This window comes from Salvelinus namaycush, chromosome 2 (genome assembly GCF_016432855.1).
Source record: "Salvelinus namaycush isolate Seneca chromosome 2, SaNama_1.0, whole genome shotgun sequence".
NCBI lineage: Eukaryota > Metazoa > Chordata > Actinopteri > Salmoniformes > Salmonidae > Salvelinus > Salvelinus namaycush.
The window spans coordinates 31,405,003-31,422,994 of NC_052308.1; the positions used below are offsets into that span (position 1 = coordinate 31,405,003).

Genomic DNA, 17,992 nt, shown 5'->3' on the forward strand with positions numbered 1-17,992 from the left:
AACTGGGAAACTAGTCAGGATCGAGGAAAAGGTGAACGGAGCAAAGTAGAGAGATCCTTGATGAAAACCTGCTCCAGAGCGCTCAGGACCTGACTGGGGCAGGTTCACCTTCGAACAGGACAACGAACCTAAGCACACAGCCAAGACAACGCAGGAGTGGCTTCGGGACAAGTCTCTGAACAACCTTGAGCAGCCCAGCCAGAGCCCGGACTTGAACCCGATCTAAAATCTGTGGAGAGACCTAAAAATAGCTGTGTGGCAATGCTCCCCATCCAACATGACAGCGCTTGAGAGGATCTGCAGAGAAGAATGGGCGAAACTTCCCAAATATAGATGTGCCAAGCTTGTAGCATCATACCCAAGAAGACTCAAGGCTGTAATCGCTGCCAAAGGTGCTTCAAAGTGTCTGAATAATTATATATATATATGTGATATTTCTTTTTTCTAAAAACCTGTTTTTGCTTTGTCATTATGGGGTAGAGTTTATAGATTGATGAGGGAAAAAAACTACTTTAAATCAATTTTAGGATAAGGCTGTAACATCGTGGGAAAATGTGGGAAAAGTTAAGGGGTCTGAATACTTTAAAGTACTGTATATACGACTTGCATCCTTTCCACAATAAAGTTATATTATATTCTACTCAATCCATAGGCTTCATTGATGCCATTCAGACTGTTGAAGTCAATACAACCGGCTATGATAGCTGGAGGTTCATAGCTAGGTTCTGAACTAATATTCATTCCAAAACGTTTTAGGGTCCATATACAGATCGCCTACATAGCTAGCTACACATCCATACAATAAGCAAGAAAATAGTTAGCTCACTACCCTACTTCAGCTGCATTGCATGGCAAATATCAGCAAGTCTAGCTTATAAATTGTACATTCAATTTGCAGTAAATGCTTTAGCTAGCTAGATTCTTTACATCCACCATTACTCAAGATGACAGCCTGGTTTGCTAGTTCTCAGAAGTATCTAAAACATTAAACACAAATTACAATTTCATCCTCATGTCACAACACCCATAAAGCTATCTAGCTTGCTAAATAGCAATTTTTGTAAATTAAGTTTATGACAAAAAAATATGCATAATCGTCTGTCTCTACATTAACTAACAATCCTCTCAACTGTACATTTTTCACATGATTCGTTCTGACGTTATAATTACTTACATTTGCTTCCATCCTAGTATTTTTGTCAGCCATCTTTTCTGAAGAAGGTCTCCAGCGTTGGGACAAATTCTTAATAGGAACCACTCGATATGATTGGTCAACGCCCAGCGGTCGCCGCAGGTGATTTGCATGAAGTTGGGAATGCTTAACTTTCTCACTGTCTCCCACGCCACGTTCGTGCCGTCCAACGGTCCCCCGCCCACTCTGCTTCTCACCGTTTTCCTTCCATTGAAAATGAAAGTGTTTCACCGCGTGGTGCGGGCAGTAATGTACACGGGCCACAAAAGTACAAAGTTGTCAAAAATATAAATAGTAAAGTACATATACCCCAAAAAACTACTTAAGTAAAAATGCTTTAATGTACTACTTAAGTACTTTACACAACTGTTCGCATTCGCTGCCTGTAATCCTGCCTAAGCCAAGTCTATGCATATATTAAAGTGTTCTCCACACACACTCCTTCCTTCATCACAAACCGCTGTCTCTGATGAGAGTTCTTCAAACCGCTGTCTCTGATGAGAGTTCTTCAAACCGCTGTCTCTGATGAGAGTTCTTCAAACCGCTGTCTCTGATGAGAGTTCTTCAAACCGCTGTCTCTGATGAGAGTTCTTCAAACCGCTGTCTCTGATGAGAGTTCTTCAAACCGCTGTCTCTGATGAGAGTTCTTCAAACCGCTGTCTCTGATGAGAGTTCTTCAAACCGCTGTCTCTGATGAGAGTTCTTCAAACCGCTGTCTCTGATGAGAGTTCTTCAAACCGCTGTCTCTGATGAGAGTTCTTCAAACCGCTGTCTCTGATGAGAGTTCTTCAAACCGCTGTCTCTGATGAGAGTTCTTCAAACCGCTGTCTCTGATGAGAGTTCTTCAAACCGCTGTCTCTGATGAGAGTTCTTCAAACCGCTGTCTCTGATGAGAGTTCTTCAAACCGCTGTCTCTGATGAGAGTTCTTCAAACCGCTGTCTCTGATGAGAGTTCTTCAAACCGCTGTCTCTGATGAGAGTTCTTCAAACCGCTGTCTCTGATGAGAGTTCTTCAAACCGCTGTCTCTGATGAGAGTTCTTCAAACCGCTGTCTCTGATGAGAGTTCTTCAAACCGCTGTCTCTGATGAGAGTTCTTCAAACCGCTGTCTCTGATGAGAGTTCTTCAAACCGCTGTCTCTGATGAGAGTTCTTCAAACCGCTGTCTCTGATGAGAGTTCTTCAAACCGCTGTCTCTGATGAGAGTTCTTCAAACCGCTGTCTCTGATGAGAGTTCTTCAAACCGCTGTCTCTGATGAGAGTTCTTCAAACCGCTGTCTCTGATGAGAGTTCTTCAAACCGCTGTCTCTGATGAGAGTTCTTCAAACCGCTGTCTCTGATGAGAGTTCTTCAAACCGCTGTCTCTGATGAGAGTTCTTCAAACCGCTGTCTCTGATGAGAGTTCTTCAAACCGCTGTCTCTGATGAGAGTTCTTCAAACCGCTGTCTCTGATGAGAGTTCTTCAAACCGCTGTCTCTGATGAGAGTTCTTCAAACCGCTGTCTCTGATGAGAGTTCTTCAAACCGCTGTCTCTGATGAGAGTTCTTCAAACCGCTGTCTCTGATGAGAGTTCTTCAAACCGCTGTCTCTGATGAGAGTTCTTCAAACCGCTGTCTCTGATGAGAGTTCTTCAAACCGCTGTCTCTGATGAGAGTTCTTCAAACCGCTGTCTCTGATGAGAGTTCTTCAAACCGCTGTCTCTGATGAGAGTTCTTCAAACCGCTGTCTCTGATGAGAGTTCTTCAAACCGCTGTCTCTGATGAGAGTTCTTCAAACCGCTGTCTCTGATGAGAGTTCTTCAAACCGCTGTCTCTGATGAGAGTTCTTCAAACCGCTGTCTCTGATGAGAGTTCTTCAAACCGCTGTCTCTGATGAGAGTTCTTCAAACCGCTGTCTCTGATGAGAGTTCTTCAAACCGCTGTCTCTGATGAGAGTTCTTCAAACCGCTGTCTCTGATGAGAGTTCTTCAAACCGCTGTCTCTGATGAGAGTTCTTCAAACCGCTGTCTCTGATGAGAGTTCTTCAAACCGCTGTCTCTGATGAGAGTTCTTCAAACCGCTGTCTCTGATGAGAGTTCTTCAAACCGCTGTCTCTGATGAGAGTTCTTCAAACCGCTGTCTCTGATGAGAGTTCTTCAAACCGCTGTCTCTGATGAGAGTTCTTCAAACCGCTGTCTCTGATGAGAGTTCTTCAAACCGCTGTCTCTGATGAGAGTTCTTCAAACCGCTGTCTCTGATGAGAGTTCTTCAAACCGCTGTCTCTGATGAGAGTTCTTCAAACCGCTGTCTCTGATTAGAGTTCTTCAAACCGCTGTCTCTGATTAGAGTTCTTCAAACCGCATGCCCCACAGAGAAAGGCCTCCTTAGTTGTCTGCGATTCACATATTGAAACATTCCTTGATTTGAGATTTGAGAGGATACTAGTATCCAGAGCTTAATTGAATCCTGTGGGCTTACAGTTACAATTTACAAACCCAACTCCTCCACGCACTGGTTAAACATGTGTGGTTATCAGCTATATACTTAGATTAATTTGCACTGGGATTTGACCATTGGAGAGCAGGTGAGTTACAGTAGTGGAGCTGTAGAGCTGATTCTAGCCTGCTGAGAGGTGTAGCTGAGAGCTGATAGGGAATCTCCCAGTGCTCTGAGATAGATGACAGTATGGAGGCTGATATTGTTGGAGCACACAATAAGGATCTAAGTACAGCAGTCACAGTGCTCTGGAGAGCCCTGATGAAATAACATAAATCCTCGTCACTGCCACCTCCTCCCCAAAATCTCAGGGGCCATCGCAACAAAACGCTTACCAGAAAGCCAGAGCTTTAATAAGAGTAGGGCGAGAGAGAATTAAAAAAAATTGTATTTGACTTCGTAATACAAAAGTGGGTGAGATCAATATCGCTCCTGCGACTCGTTCAATATTTAGTTGGCTGCCAGGCAATCATTTTGTGAAACACCATCCTGTCATGCCTTTTAGAGCCCATTTCCTTGGCGCTACGCAATCTCACCAATAGGCCTTGTGTCTAATGGACTGCCTTGAGAACAAATACAGCACTCTCTGCTGCAGGTGGGAATACATGAACAAGTGGTATTCCAGGCACATGGACGGTGAGTGTAACAGGAATAGGGGATGTATTGTGTTCTCTACATTTCCATATAGAGAGAATGAAGGGCCCTGTGTGCCCTGGTGATAAGGGCCTCTCACCTACACCACACGGCAGCAGCACAGAGAGCCTTGCAGCATTACTGTGCGTTTTTTCTTCAGTAGACTATCACCATAGCACTACATTAAACAGACGGAGCATGACCTTGACGCAGGGTCGTTCCACCTCAAAAAGCACAAGAAAGAGGATTGACACCCACCATCTCAGATGGTTCTGAAATCATTCCTGTAGTTAGTAACAGATATGATTAGCATTCCTGAAACATTATTTCGTTAGGGGAGGGTTTGGCCGGGGGGCTTTACTTGGCTCATCGCGTTCTAGCGACTGCTTGTGGCGGGCCGGGCGCCTGCAGGCTGACTTCGGTCATCAGTTGAACACTGTTTCCTCCAACACATTGGTGCCGCTGGCAGTTGTTAAGAAGAGCGGTTAGGCAGGTCATGTTTCGGAAGACGCATGACCCGACCTACGCCTTTCCCGAGCCCGTTGGGGAGTTGCAGCGATGAGACAAGACCGTAATTGGGTCGCAAAATATTTTTTTAAGGGAATAAATCACACACAAAGATTCAATTTCCTGGACACAGACCAAGTGTAAAAGAATGACAAACTGATTTGCTTTCATGGAGGACTGGCTTGAATTGTGAGGATGACTACACAATTTATTTTCATCATAACCTAAACCTATTGGCTTTCTATCCAAAGTTGAAAAGAAAATGTTGGTGATCTATTCAATAAATACAAGAGACCAGCAAAATGGATAAAAGAGTGTCAGTGGCATCTAGCGGTCAGAACCTGGTATTTTCACACTACTTCATGGTTAATAATGCAAACAACTTCAATTACCTAATTTCTCTGAACAGGGGAAAAAAACATCTCCAGATTCACAGGGAATACATTACATAGTATGGAGAAGCAATACTCCAAGCCGCAGCTTCATACTACTTAGAGAACTGTTACTATATACTGGTTGTTGGGGTGGGATTGTAATGGGGTGTGGAGGTCTATTGGGTGGCTTTGATATTTTTGGGAGATTCCTCATGTCTTACTCAATGGTGTTAGCAGTTGATGGTCCTCTTCAATAACAGACCCCAAAGCAAAGCAGGGGGAGAAAAATAGGTTTATTCAAAAAAGACAAATCATAGATGTTATACTGAGAGGTAGATGTTCATTCTCCCCTGTCCTCAGTGATTCTCTCCTCTGATTCTATCCACAGTGATTCTCTCCACAGAACAAATGGACAGGATGTAGTTCTATAACCCAGCCCTAGCCTGTGGTTGACCAATTAGAATTCCTTGCAATAAAACTGGGCCAAAGGCCAAACAACAAGTACCCTACTTCAGGCACAATGTATAAACAATTTGAACCAATGAGAGCTTGCAATGTAGCTATGCATCCCAGACTGAAATTCCTCCCATGTCTCTGACCCATAGATCATTAATCCCCTATTACAGAAAAAACACTATTTCCATTGATCATTAGTACCTCTTGACTTTTAGCCCTCTTGACCTTTAGTACTCTCGTCCTCTGTGTTGTGCATTTATCTTCTAAATATTCTTACAACGGTATGAAGAAGTTTGGTCCAAAATGGATGTCGGGTACTAGATTTATCAGATTTTATCTGAATCCTATAAATTAAAATGGCCAATTTGGGTGCAATCAATTAGCTTAATTTCCCTGAGAAAATTACATTCAAACAAAATAATGTTTCAGGAATGCCAATCTTACCTGTTTTTCGAACTACAGAAACAATTTCAGAACAATCTGATATGACATGGAACGACTCCTCAGTTAAAGGCCTCAGTGAAGGAGTGGCTCTGTGGAGAGGCTCCAGTGAGGGCATATAGTTGCTGGTATTACAGGCCGGCTATGCTGTGCTGTGGTCACACAGCAGCATGACTAAACCCATACGGGAAGTGACATGATACGTGTTGTTGTTCTACATAGAGGAATAAGTACAAAGGGAGTATCTATAAAGGACTATGCTGGGACACTAGCATACTGTAGCTTTACACTGTGGCACCTGTTGACTGATCACTGTGAGAACAAGAGCATAGACAACTTCTAAAGCATTGCCATGCAAATCTGGGCCCAGAGGTAAATCGCACTGCTGGTTTCAGGGACTGACTCAGGCCGGGAACACCAGGTGAGTGGTCTCTCTGGCCAATCAATGACATCAATTAAGAGTCTGGTACAGTAGAAGAGAAAAGCAGCAGTACTGTGGACATGGAGCCAGGATTTTAATAGCCCTCGTCTAAAAGCCTCTACCAGGCATAACATGGCCTGTAACTAGCCAGGCAAACCCTGGAAACCCCAGAGACTTCCTCATTCAAAGCTACATTTTCCTGATGCCTCGTGACAAGCAGAGAGGGAGAAGGAGTGAGGGAAAGTGGGAGAGGGGGAGTGACTGCATACAGTATGTGAGTAGTCACTGTGAAAACACACTGTCTTCAGAGTTCTTACTGCTATTCAGGGACGTTCCCACACACAGCGGGACAGGACATGACGGGACGGGACAGGACAGCTCTACTAGCATGGGTGGCTGACAACAACATATAAAACATATTGGAGGGCAGGGTACTGTGCAGGGGACTAGGCAAGTGCTAAAAAAATGACCACATTACAGTTAAGGTACACACTGTTCTCTAAACTGCTCTCTAAACAAACATGAGTCATCAGTTTCTAAACATGTTGGTTCTTTCTTTACTTCCATCATCAAAGTGGATTGATCCAATCTATTATCTCAGGAACTGGTCCTCTCTTCAGAAATTGATTCGAGGGAAATTAGGCATGGGAACATTCCTGGAAGTTCAGAGCTGTGCTAACCCCCATTTGAAAAGCAATTGGTTTCTCAACGAAGCGACAACACGTTGCGCACGCTGCCTTGATCTTTTAATCCCCTTATGATATCGATGGGAGACTGAGGGAGGGATGGGGGGAGTTAGGGGGTCACTGTGCTGTGAAGCCATCAGTATCAGAATCTGCAGACTTACTGTGCTGCTTCTCCAAAACTCTTTGCCCTCAGATTCAGAAGGTAAATCCAGTAATATCACAGTTCGGCCTATTTAAACACAACTCAAAAAGGTGTGCGATCATAGATAGATAGAGACCCAGCAGTGACAGGGAGATGAGGCCAGTGACAAAGTAGACTATGAGCCTGGCTCAGGTATGTAGCCAAGTGAGCAGAGTGGTGGTGGTCGTTACTCACTAGGCAGCAGAGTCGTTGAGCTGGTACTCGCGGGCGCGGGTGAAGCAGCCCTGCACCCCTCCGTCGGCCCACAGCCGGTGCATGGCATTGGACAGGTCATCTGGCAGGATGCCCTGCTCCTCAGCAGCCCCCGACAGGGCAAACAGCTGGCGGGCATCATCCTGGAGGGGGGAGACAGACAGACACAGGGTTAGAAATGAGTCAGACATCGTATCTAATCAACATTAATAAACATGGCAGTGGTAACAGACAGTTAACAGAAGATTAAGATGCTTTGGGAAACCGGGCCCAGGTCTCACAAGGTCAATAAGACTGAAGGAGACAAATCAGACAGTCTGAACTACAAACTGAAGAACCATTAAACACAGTAATCATCCAATTTCACTGGAGAGACTGTCCTCACTGACTCATAGCTCTCTGTGCACACACACACACGTGTTCCAACCAGCCATAAAGAGTAACCACAGGGCAGAGCACCCCTATAGAAGGGTCCATTTTAACAGGGTGGACACAGGTAATAATACCTATATTAGACAGCCAGGTCTCAGCCATGATTTACACACACAATGGGGTGGAGGGCTTTCCCCTAGCATTGGCCTACGCACGCACAAACACACGTAAAAACGCGCTCACACACACACACAGAGAGCATGAAAAGGGCTGATTACACAGCTCCCACATCCCTCTTGACCCTCCCCCTGTGGCTCGATGCTTTCCAGGGAAAACTCCAGCCTCCTGAAGCTGTATGACTGGGAAGAGAGGTGTGTGCGCCTGAGCTCCACACAACTGGTTAACCGGTCTGCCCAGTCTAACCCAGTCCAGCCCTCTGCCAGCAACAGGACTGGTTAATAAGTGAAGGGGAGTGATAAGAAGAGGAATCAAAACAACTCCTCACACCAGGTGATCTCTAGGCCTCTCTAAAGTGGGTCACAGGAAATGGAGTGTGACCTTGAGTGAGTGTATTGTAACTTAAGTATGTGATAGAGGAGTTTTATGGGGACTGAAGGACGATGTACAATAACGTGTCAAAAGTATGACATTTGAGCCCACTTCCTCCCTTCGAGGGCCCTTAAGGTGTGCACAGTGAGAGAAAGAAAAAAGTGTGTTTTTTCTGCTTATTCCCTCTGGATTACATGATTCCTCCAACAGGGACTTCTGGAAAACCTGGGGATTTGGGGAAAGTTCCTGGAATTTCGGAACACTAAGTGGGTAAAATCAAAACTAAGGCAGATACGGGTTGTTACGTTAAGTCAACGACTTTTAACAGGCAATCTAAAGAACATGTAGTAAACCAAACTATCAGGCCCGAGAGAGTAAGACACCATTACATTTTAAATAGCACACCATCTTACAGATTCCCCTGAAGAGCCGCTGCAGTAGTGAATACAGCTGATATAAAAGTACACTGCAGTGGGGGACTAGCGAGAGAGCCCTGTCCCCTCCAGCACTACACACTCACAGTGAGCAGGAATAGATGAGCAAGCTGTAGTGTGTGTGTGTGTATGTGTGCGCTTACAGATGGGTCTGAGACAGGAAATAAGCCTACAGCCCATTCCTACTCCATTTCAGTGTGGGTGCTGCACATTGGTAGTGAATGAGATGCGTTAACCCATACAATGTAAAGCTCTTTATCAACATACTATCTTCACAGACGGAGCAACTATTCACCTAAATGAAATTTTAAAAAAGGTATGGCAACACTTACTATAATAAATCCAAATATATTCCTTCACAAAGCAATCTTAAGCAACGTCCCTCAGTCCAGATATTGGAACAGTTCAAGCTACATGAGTGAGCACTTCCTCTGCAAGCGTCATTCAATCTAGAGCCATACATCTAAATACATGACTCTGCTTGTAGAACAGAATAATCCACAAAGCTCTTTGTACAAGAATATTTACATCATCATTCTGAACTCAATATGTTGATCAGGTTCAGTAATATGGCGAGAGAAGGGAGTGTGTTATGTAAACGAGGGCCTGAGGGGACAGTCTTCTATCAGTGGATGTGACAGTGTACTGGCTCTGATCTCTCTTTCGCGTCACCATTTACTGTCACTAATGACATATTTAGGACTCAAACATTGGCAACTCATTATATAAAACTACATAAACAAGATGACTTTAATGTACCACCTACCTCTCCCTCATTCACGTTAGAGTAGAGACTTGTGAGGACTTGTAAAACATCGTTCTCTGTTGATCGCATCCCCTCAGGCTATGTGAAAAATCTGTCTATTTGACTTAAATCTGTGAAACAGGCTATTTGAGGCTCTCTAGGCAGCTGTGGTTATGGGGTTGGAGGAGAGAAATGTATTGAAGATGGTAAATTAATTCAAGACACACTGCCAGACTTGCATAGATTTGTAGCAGTAATATGTCTTGCAGCGCTAGCTACCTCTAATAAACCAACTCTGACACATAAGAGTGGGGGAACACCCTGCTCTCTCCATACCTCATTTCCACTCGCAAGTGGTACTGGCAAGTAGTACACAATAAGGTCTTTATCTCAACACTTGATTAAATCAAATACTGGACATTTTAGAGTGGACAAATTGCTCTGCTATTAGAACTTCTGATAGTTTGGTAATAAAAAGGACAGGCACATCTTCCATAAGATTCCTATCTGCATAGAGAGGATGTGTAAATCATAATTGGAGAAACATAGGGGGCATGACTGAATTGTCTCTCACTAAGAACACATGGATTCTTTTGTATTGCTGTGTCATCTCTCAGTAGTGCCCACTGGCCAGACAGGCAGCTCAGCAGTGGTCTCTCTAATCTAATGACACATACATGGGCAGCAGGACTGAGTAAACATGGAACATCACTATGGCACTCACTCAAACAACATTCTGGGACGCTATACTACTCAAAACTCTCAACTGTCTAGGGGCTATTGGTACTTAGCACTCCAGGAAGGAGAGATATATGAGCCAGATCATTTCCCCGGTCTCACTTCAGACAGACTAGAGCTGGACTAGAGACTAGTACATGTGCATCAAAGCTGGAACCGAGAGACTGATAAACATCTCCAGGCCATCAGACAGTTAAACCGTCAACACTAGCAGGCCTCCGCCCAGTACCCTGTCCCTGAACTTTAGTCACTGTTACTAGCCGGTTACCCTGCACCTTAGAGACTGCTTTGCCATATATACACATAGGCCACTGAACACTGGTCACTTTAATAATGTTTACATATTGTTTTACCCACTTTATATGTATATACTGTTTTCTAGTCATGGCTCATCCGATATAACCACTGTTGTACACAACTTTTTATTCATATACTGTCCATACACACAATTATATATACACACAGACATATATAGCCTCTTTCTATTTTTTATTTAACTAGGCAAGTCAGTTAAGAACAAATTCCTATTTACAATGACGGCCTAGGAACAGTGGGTTAACTGCCTTGTTCAGGGGCAGAATGACAGATTTTTACCTTGTCAGCTCGGAGATTCGATCTAGCAACCTTTCGGTTACTTTCCCAATGATCTAACCACTAGGCTACATTCTGCTCCAAAATGGATTTTTTAAAAAAGATTAAAAAGTTTTCCCCCTCATCAATCTACACACAATACCCCCATAATGACAAAGCAAAAACAGGTATTGGCTGTGTGCTTAGGGTTGTTATCCTGTTGGAAGCGAAACTGTCGCCCCAGTCTGAGGTCTTGAGCGCTCTGGAGCAGGTTTTCATCAAGGATCCTTCTGTACATTGCTCTGTTCATCAATCCTGACTAGTCTCCTAGTCCCTGCTGCTGAAAATCTGCATATATTGTTTTCCAACAGGACAATGACCCAACACAGCTCCAGGCTGTGTAAGGGCTTTTTGACCAAGAGGGTGAGTGATGGAGTGCTGCTTCAGATGACCTGGCCTCCACAAATCACCTGACCTCAACCCAATTGAGATGGTTTGGGATGAGTTGGACAGCAGAGCGAAGGAAAAGCAGCTAACAAGTGCTCAGCATATGTGGGAACTCCTTCAAGACGGTTGGAAAAGCATTCCAGGTGAAGCTGGTTGAGAAAATGCCAAGAGTGTGCAAAGCTGTCATCAAGGCAAAGGGTGGCTACTATTTGGTTACTTTTTTGGTTACTACATGATTGCATATGTCATTTCATAGTTTTGATGGCGTCACTATTATTCTACAATGTAGAACATAGTAAAAATAAAGAAAAACCCTTGAACGAGTAGGTATTTTCAAACTTTTGACTGGTACTGTATTTCTTTCTGGATTATGTGCATATTGCTCTGTTTAAAAAATGATTACTGCACTGTTGGAGCTAGAAACACAAGCATTTCGCTGCACCTGCGACATCTGCAAATACGTGTAGCGACCAACAAACTTTAATTTGATAAGAGGGACAGAGTGGAGAAATTGGTGTTCTGAGAAGAGTGGGAGCAGTTCAAGGTCTGGCTGACCTTTGGAGCAGCAGTAGGGTGTATGAAGAGAGAACAGTGGCAGCTCTGGTGGATAGACTCAGACACTGTGTGTGTGTGTGTGTGTGTGTGTGTGTGTGTGTGTGTGTGTGTGTGTGTGTGTGTGTGTGTGTGTGCGGGCGTTACCGCTCTGGCTGCGTCTTCGTAGTCGATCTTGAGGTTGGCCATGGCCTTGATGATGGCCATGATGGACTGAATTGTGTTGCTGTAGACCACAGCTCTGTACTGCTTACACTCCTCTTCTGAGTAGCCATCCTCATGGATGATCCTGACAGGCACAGGAAAAAGAGAGCGAGTTGGGTCACTCAAACACATGTACAGACACACTTGCACACGCAAGCGCAGCTCTTAAATATAACAGCCCAGGTGTCACTAAAAATCGATATCTTTCTCAATAACACTCAATGTCAGTGTTAACATCTCCATGTTTGTCCATCAGAAGGCACAGTTAGCATATTAATAATTGGTTGTATTATACAGATTACGGTACTATGCATGCTTAAGTCCAGACAGACATTACTGGTTTGAGGCTTGGGAGACAGTTCAGGTCTCTGCTGAGAGCCAGGCAGCTGGAGAACACTACAACTGAAACAAATATTGACTACAGTATGGAGGAAGAACGAAAAATATGTTGACAGTGAAAAAGTGGCCAGGCCAAGAGAGGAGCCCCTAGGCTATGCATGAAACAAATATATTTTCTGTCTATTCACAATAATGCCTTCTGGGAGAGTGAGAGGCACTGCGAATGCCAGATGGATGCTGATTGGCTGTGAGGCGTTCTCAATCGAACCTCATTATAATGCAAGGGAGCCCACTAGGAAGAAGGCCAAAACAGACTTACAGAATGAGCCCACAGAAGTGTTTCTTCTCAAGTTCAATTGAAACAAATACAGGCAATCCTATCTTAGAGCCATGCTGGCTGGGAGGAAGGATGTAGGCCAGGGAGATTTAGTTGTGTAAAGTCATGTTCAATTTAACAAAAATGTAATTCCCAAAAACATCTCATTAGATGTCATGCAGAGACAGACATTTTCCAAGAACTGGATGATATTGCAAATTAAAAATGATAATAGTCAAGGAGAACCACGGCAGATTTATATCCTGAAATCGTAGTAAAATGTTTAAATTCCGAGTAAATCTTGAAGACTTTTCCTTGTAAGTGGAGCCCTGAAGTTATTTAAACATAACACAACTATAATCATTTTCAAGTCAAAATAAAGTACTTTCTAAGGGGCAATGTAGAAAGAGATTTCATCAGGACTGTTTTAACAAAGTGTTTACACAACTATTACAACACTTGGTGTGTGTGTCGAGTGAAGAGTGTGACTGTATATATATATATATAAAGGATCATTGTGTGTGCTTGCATGGATCTGTTTGCATGTGTGGGGACAGTAGGTGTGTGCGCTTCGGTATTCCAGGCAGTGACGTCTGTGTATGTGTTCATGAATGTCCGTGAGAGGAATTGAGGGTTAAAGTGTGTGTTCACTTGTGAGATTGCGGCACTATACAGAGACAACGGTGACCCCAGAGCTGCTCCTGTAAAAACCTGCATGGGTCAAGGACAGGTGAAGGGGGTATTATAATACACCCAGACAGTTTGGCATGATAACAAACATCAAGTAGTGATGTGCTACAGGACATACAGGTCCAGATCTGCTACCAGGCTATTAACCTGTATCCTCTCTATATGTTCTAAATGATCCAGCCTGTCTAATAGGGAGCATCCTGTAAAGCGTAGACTTAAGCTGCATACTCTACTGTCTGCTTGGAATATCAGTTAGCAGGGAGTTAATGCCTTAATAATGGTGAGAAAAACTCAGAGTCCATAGGTATTTATCTGCTGATGTGTGGGGGAAGATACTGCTGCCTGCCTGCCTGCGTCTGTGTGCGTACACGGCTGTCCATTCCCGGGGAGGCCTCTAACCTATACGAATGTAACGGCTGAGAAAGAAACAGGCTTCAGACTGTAGGTATAGGAAGTAGAATGTTCTGTATAGATTATAGCATGAGGGCATGGACTCTGGGAGAAAGATACATAGAGAATTCCAGGAAACTAGCTTAAGAATGTACTGTCCCGGTCTGCTTGTGTTGATAATGACAGAGTCTGGTTACGATATTGGGTTAATTGCTCATGCTTGACGGGAACAGCAGCAAAACAACTAAAACAATGAGGAGTCAGGAAGCCAGGCAGGCAGCTCTACTTACTTCATCTGTTTCACAATAGTGCTCTTCCCCGACTCTCCAGCACCTGCACACAGAACAAAAAAAGGCAGGGGTTAAAAATATGCTCCCATTAGTGGATAAATGTAAACAGGCAGCCAAGTGAAGCCACGTCACATCTGGACTCCTGAGTACCCCACCATCCCTCCTCATCAGGACTCAACATTGCAATTGATCTCTCCCTCTTCCTTTCGCCGAGTGAATCTGCCTGCCAGGCGCTCCCTTTCAAGTTGCAGCTTAACAGGCATGTCAATCTACAGTAGTGTATACAGAGTATAAAAGGTAGTGTCGCTTTGCCTCCAAGTGGAGATGGGGAAGAAAATCAATGGTTACATGTCGCAATATTATTTTGGGATGGCATTATAAAATCGATATTTGACTCAGTTTCGATTTGAGTCAAAAGTTTGGACACACCAACTCATTCAAGTTTTTTGTTGTTGACTGTTTTCTACATTGTAGAATAGTAGTGAAGACATCAAAACTATGAAATGACATATGGAATCATGTGGTAATCAAAAAAGTAACCAAAAAAGTAGCCACCCTTTGCCTTGATGACAGCTTTGCACACTCTTGGTATTCTCTCCACAAGCTTTATCACCTGGAATGCATGTGACAAGGTGTGCCTTGTTAAGAGTCCATGTGGAATTTCTTTCCTTCTTAATGTGTTTGAGCCAATCAGTTGTGCTATTCAGAAGATAGCCCTATTTGATAGAAGACCAAGTCCATATTATGGCAAGAACAGCTCAAATAAGCAAAGAGAAACAACAGTCCATCATTACTTAAAGACATGAAGGTCAGTCAATATGGAACATTTCAAGACCTTTGACAGTTTCCTCAAGTGCAGTCGCAAAAACCATCAAGTGCTATGATGAAACTGGCTCTCATGAGGACCGCCACAGGAAAGGAAGACCCAGAGTTGGAAATCTGTCTTTTGATCTGACAAGTCCAAATTTGCGATTCCTGGTTCCAACCGCCGTGTCTTTGTGAGACGCAGAGTAAGGTGAACGGATGATCTCCACATGTGTGGTTCCCATCGTGAAGCATGGAGGTGCTGGTGTGATGGTGCTTTGCTGGTGACACTGATTTATTTAGAATTCAAGGCTACCACAGCATTCTGCAGCGTTACGCCCTCCCATCTGGTTTGCGCTTAGTGGGACTATCATTTGTTTTTCAACAGAACAATGACCCAACACACCTCCAGGCTGTGTAAGGGCTATTTGACCAAGGAGAGTGATGGAGTGCTGCATCAGATGACCTGGCCTCAACCCAATTGAGATGGTTTGGGATGAGTTGGACTGCAGAATGACAGACAAGCAGCCAACAAGTGCTCAGCATATGTGGGAACTCCTCCTTCAAGACTGTTGGAAAAGCATTCCTCATGAAGCTGGTTGAGAGAATGCCAAGAGTGTGAAAAGCTGTCATCAAGGCAAAAGGTGGCTACTTTGAGGAAACTAAAACATTTTGATTTGTTTAACACTTTTTGGTTACTACATGATTTCATACGTGTTATTTCAGAGTTTTGATGTCTTCACTGTATGTGTATGTGTACATGCGCACACACTAAAATATAAACACAATATGTAAATTGTTGGTCCAATGTGTCATGAGCTGAAATAAAATCTCAGTAATGTTCCACACGCACCAAAGCTTATTTCAGATTTTGTGCACAAATTTGTTTACATCCCTGTTAGTGAGCATATCTCCTTTGCCAAGATAATCCATCCACCTGACAAGTGTGGAATATCAAGAAGCTAATTAAACAGCATGAACATTACATAGGTGCACCTTGTGCTGACACCATTGAAGTGGAATGGGACAACATTTCACAGGCCACAGTCAACAGCCTGATCAACTTTATGCGAAGGAGATGTGTCGTGCTGCATGAAGCAAATGGTGGTCTCACCAGATACTGACTGGTTTTCTGATCCATGCCCCTAATGTATTTTTTAAAAAGTTCTGTGACCAACAGATGCATATCTGTATTCCCACTCATGTGAAATCCATCGATTAAGGCCTTATTTATTTCAATTAACTGATTTCCTTATATGAACTGTAACTCAGTAAAATCTAAGAAATTGTTGCATGTTATGTTTATATACTGAAAAATCTATAATTTTTATTTTGCTAGGTAGCGCTAGTCATCTGTACCTGTGCCAAAACGCTGGTATTTTTCATCCTATAGCTTGTTCTTCATATTCATTTAAAAAAATTGTGCAACAAAATGTTTTCAGCACTTTTAAAATACATGACTGATTAAAACTAACTTTTTTCATGATGTCTCGTCACTCTGTAGCAGACGTATAGTGATCATTATGTTTGAACATCAAACCGAAACCAAATCGCAGTATCAAATCACAATGCATATAGAATCGTGAGAATCGCAAAACATATCGGCACCTAAGTATTATGATATCGTATCGTCAGGCCCCCTCTCCACTCAGTGAGTGAGTCACTCACTCATAGGGTTTCACTGAGTTTCATAACTCCTGTGCCAACAGCACTTCCTGTGTCTAAACTTCAGAGGGACGCTGTCATGTTGTAACCTTCCCTCCCCACAGCCGCTGAGGCAAGGCACTTTATCATCATTAGCCTTGAGTGAAAACGTCTGAGTGCTTTCACAAACAGGATATTCCTGTTCTTATCGGCTCCCATATTTATTTTTGCAGTCCGGCCGGTGGTGAGGTGAGCTCATCTGCCACGGATCTCTCTCTGTCTTGGAACACTGGCGTGAGCTACACTACACGTCCAAAAGTATTTGGACACCTGCTTGAACGTCTCATTCCAAAATCATGGGCATTAATATGGAGTTGGTCCCCTCTTTGCTGCTATAAACAGCCTCCACTCTTCTGGGAAGGCTTTTCCACTAGATGTTGGAACATTGAATGGAAGCAAGTCCCCGCAGCAGCCACAAAAATCATTAGTGAGGTTGGACACTGATGTTGGGCAATTTGGCCTGGCTCGCAGTCGGTGTTCCAATTCATCCCAAAGGTATTCAATGGGGTTGAGGTCAGGGCTTTCCACACTGATCTCAACAAACCATTTCTATATGGATCTCGCTTTGTGCACGGGGGCATTGTCATGCTGAAACAGGAAAGGGCCTTCCCCAAACTGTTGCCACGGAGTTGAAATCACAGAACTGTATACAATGTCATTGTATGCTGAAGCATTAAGATTTCCCTTCACTGGAAATAAGGGGCCTAGCCCGAACCATGAAAAACAGCCCCAGACCATTAATCCTCATCCACCAAATTTTACAGTTGGCACTATGTATTCGGGCAGGCATCCTCCAAACCCAGATTCTTCCGTCGGACTGCCAGATGGTGAAGAGTGATTCATCACTCCAGAGAACATGTTTCCACCGCTCCAGAGTACACATGAACACATTCTCACGTCGAAGTGGCGCACGCATACTTGAGTTTATTTTGTATGTCCACACGGTTTATACATAAGGCCCCAAGGGTAGAGGAAGAGGAGATGCATTTTACTGGCAGCTGTCAACCTACTGCCTTCATGCTATTTGACTTGTGACTGGAGAAGAAGAGAGGAGGGGGCAGGCTGTTCAGGAGTGATAGTGTGGCCAGCCCTGCCTCCATCATACATCACGTAGCCTTAAGCAAGACTTAGATCAGGCGCCACAGGAAACGCATTAGGGTATTTTCCACTGTAATGTAGTTGGCTGTCTGGACAAGCTGGCAGGAAGAGAACAGTAGCACTGAGTTAACTGGTCACACAGCGCATGTAAATGATCCACAAACAGCAACCATA

General features: G+C 43.7%; 1 protein-coding gene across 2 annotated transcripts in view; it reads right to left on the bottom strand.

Annotated features, from left to right (window-relative positions):
• Positions 1-17,992, bottom strand: part of LOC120061446 (guanine nucleotide-binding protein G(i) subunit alpha-2-like) — a 108,581-nt gene that overhangs the window by 9,714 nt on the left and 80,875 nt on the right. For both annotated transcript variants that reach the window (XM_039011260.1, XM_039011267.1), the window contains 3 exons: positions 14,213-14,255; positions 12,131-12,272; positions 7,559-7,719 (listed from right to left, as the gene is read on the bottom strand). In XM_039011260.1, the coding sequence (XP_038867188.1) occupies positions 7,559-7,719; positions 12,131-12,272; positions 14,213-14,255 (346 nt within the window). The remainder of the gene's footprint in view (positions 1-7,558; positions 7,720-12,130; positions 12,273-14,212; positions 14,256-17,992) is intronic.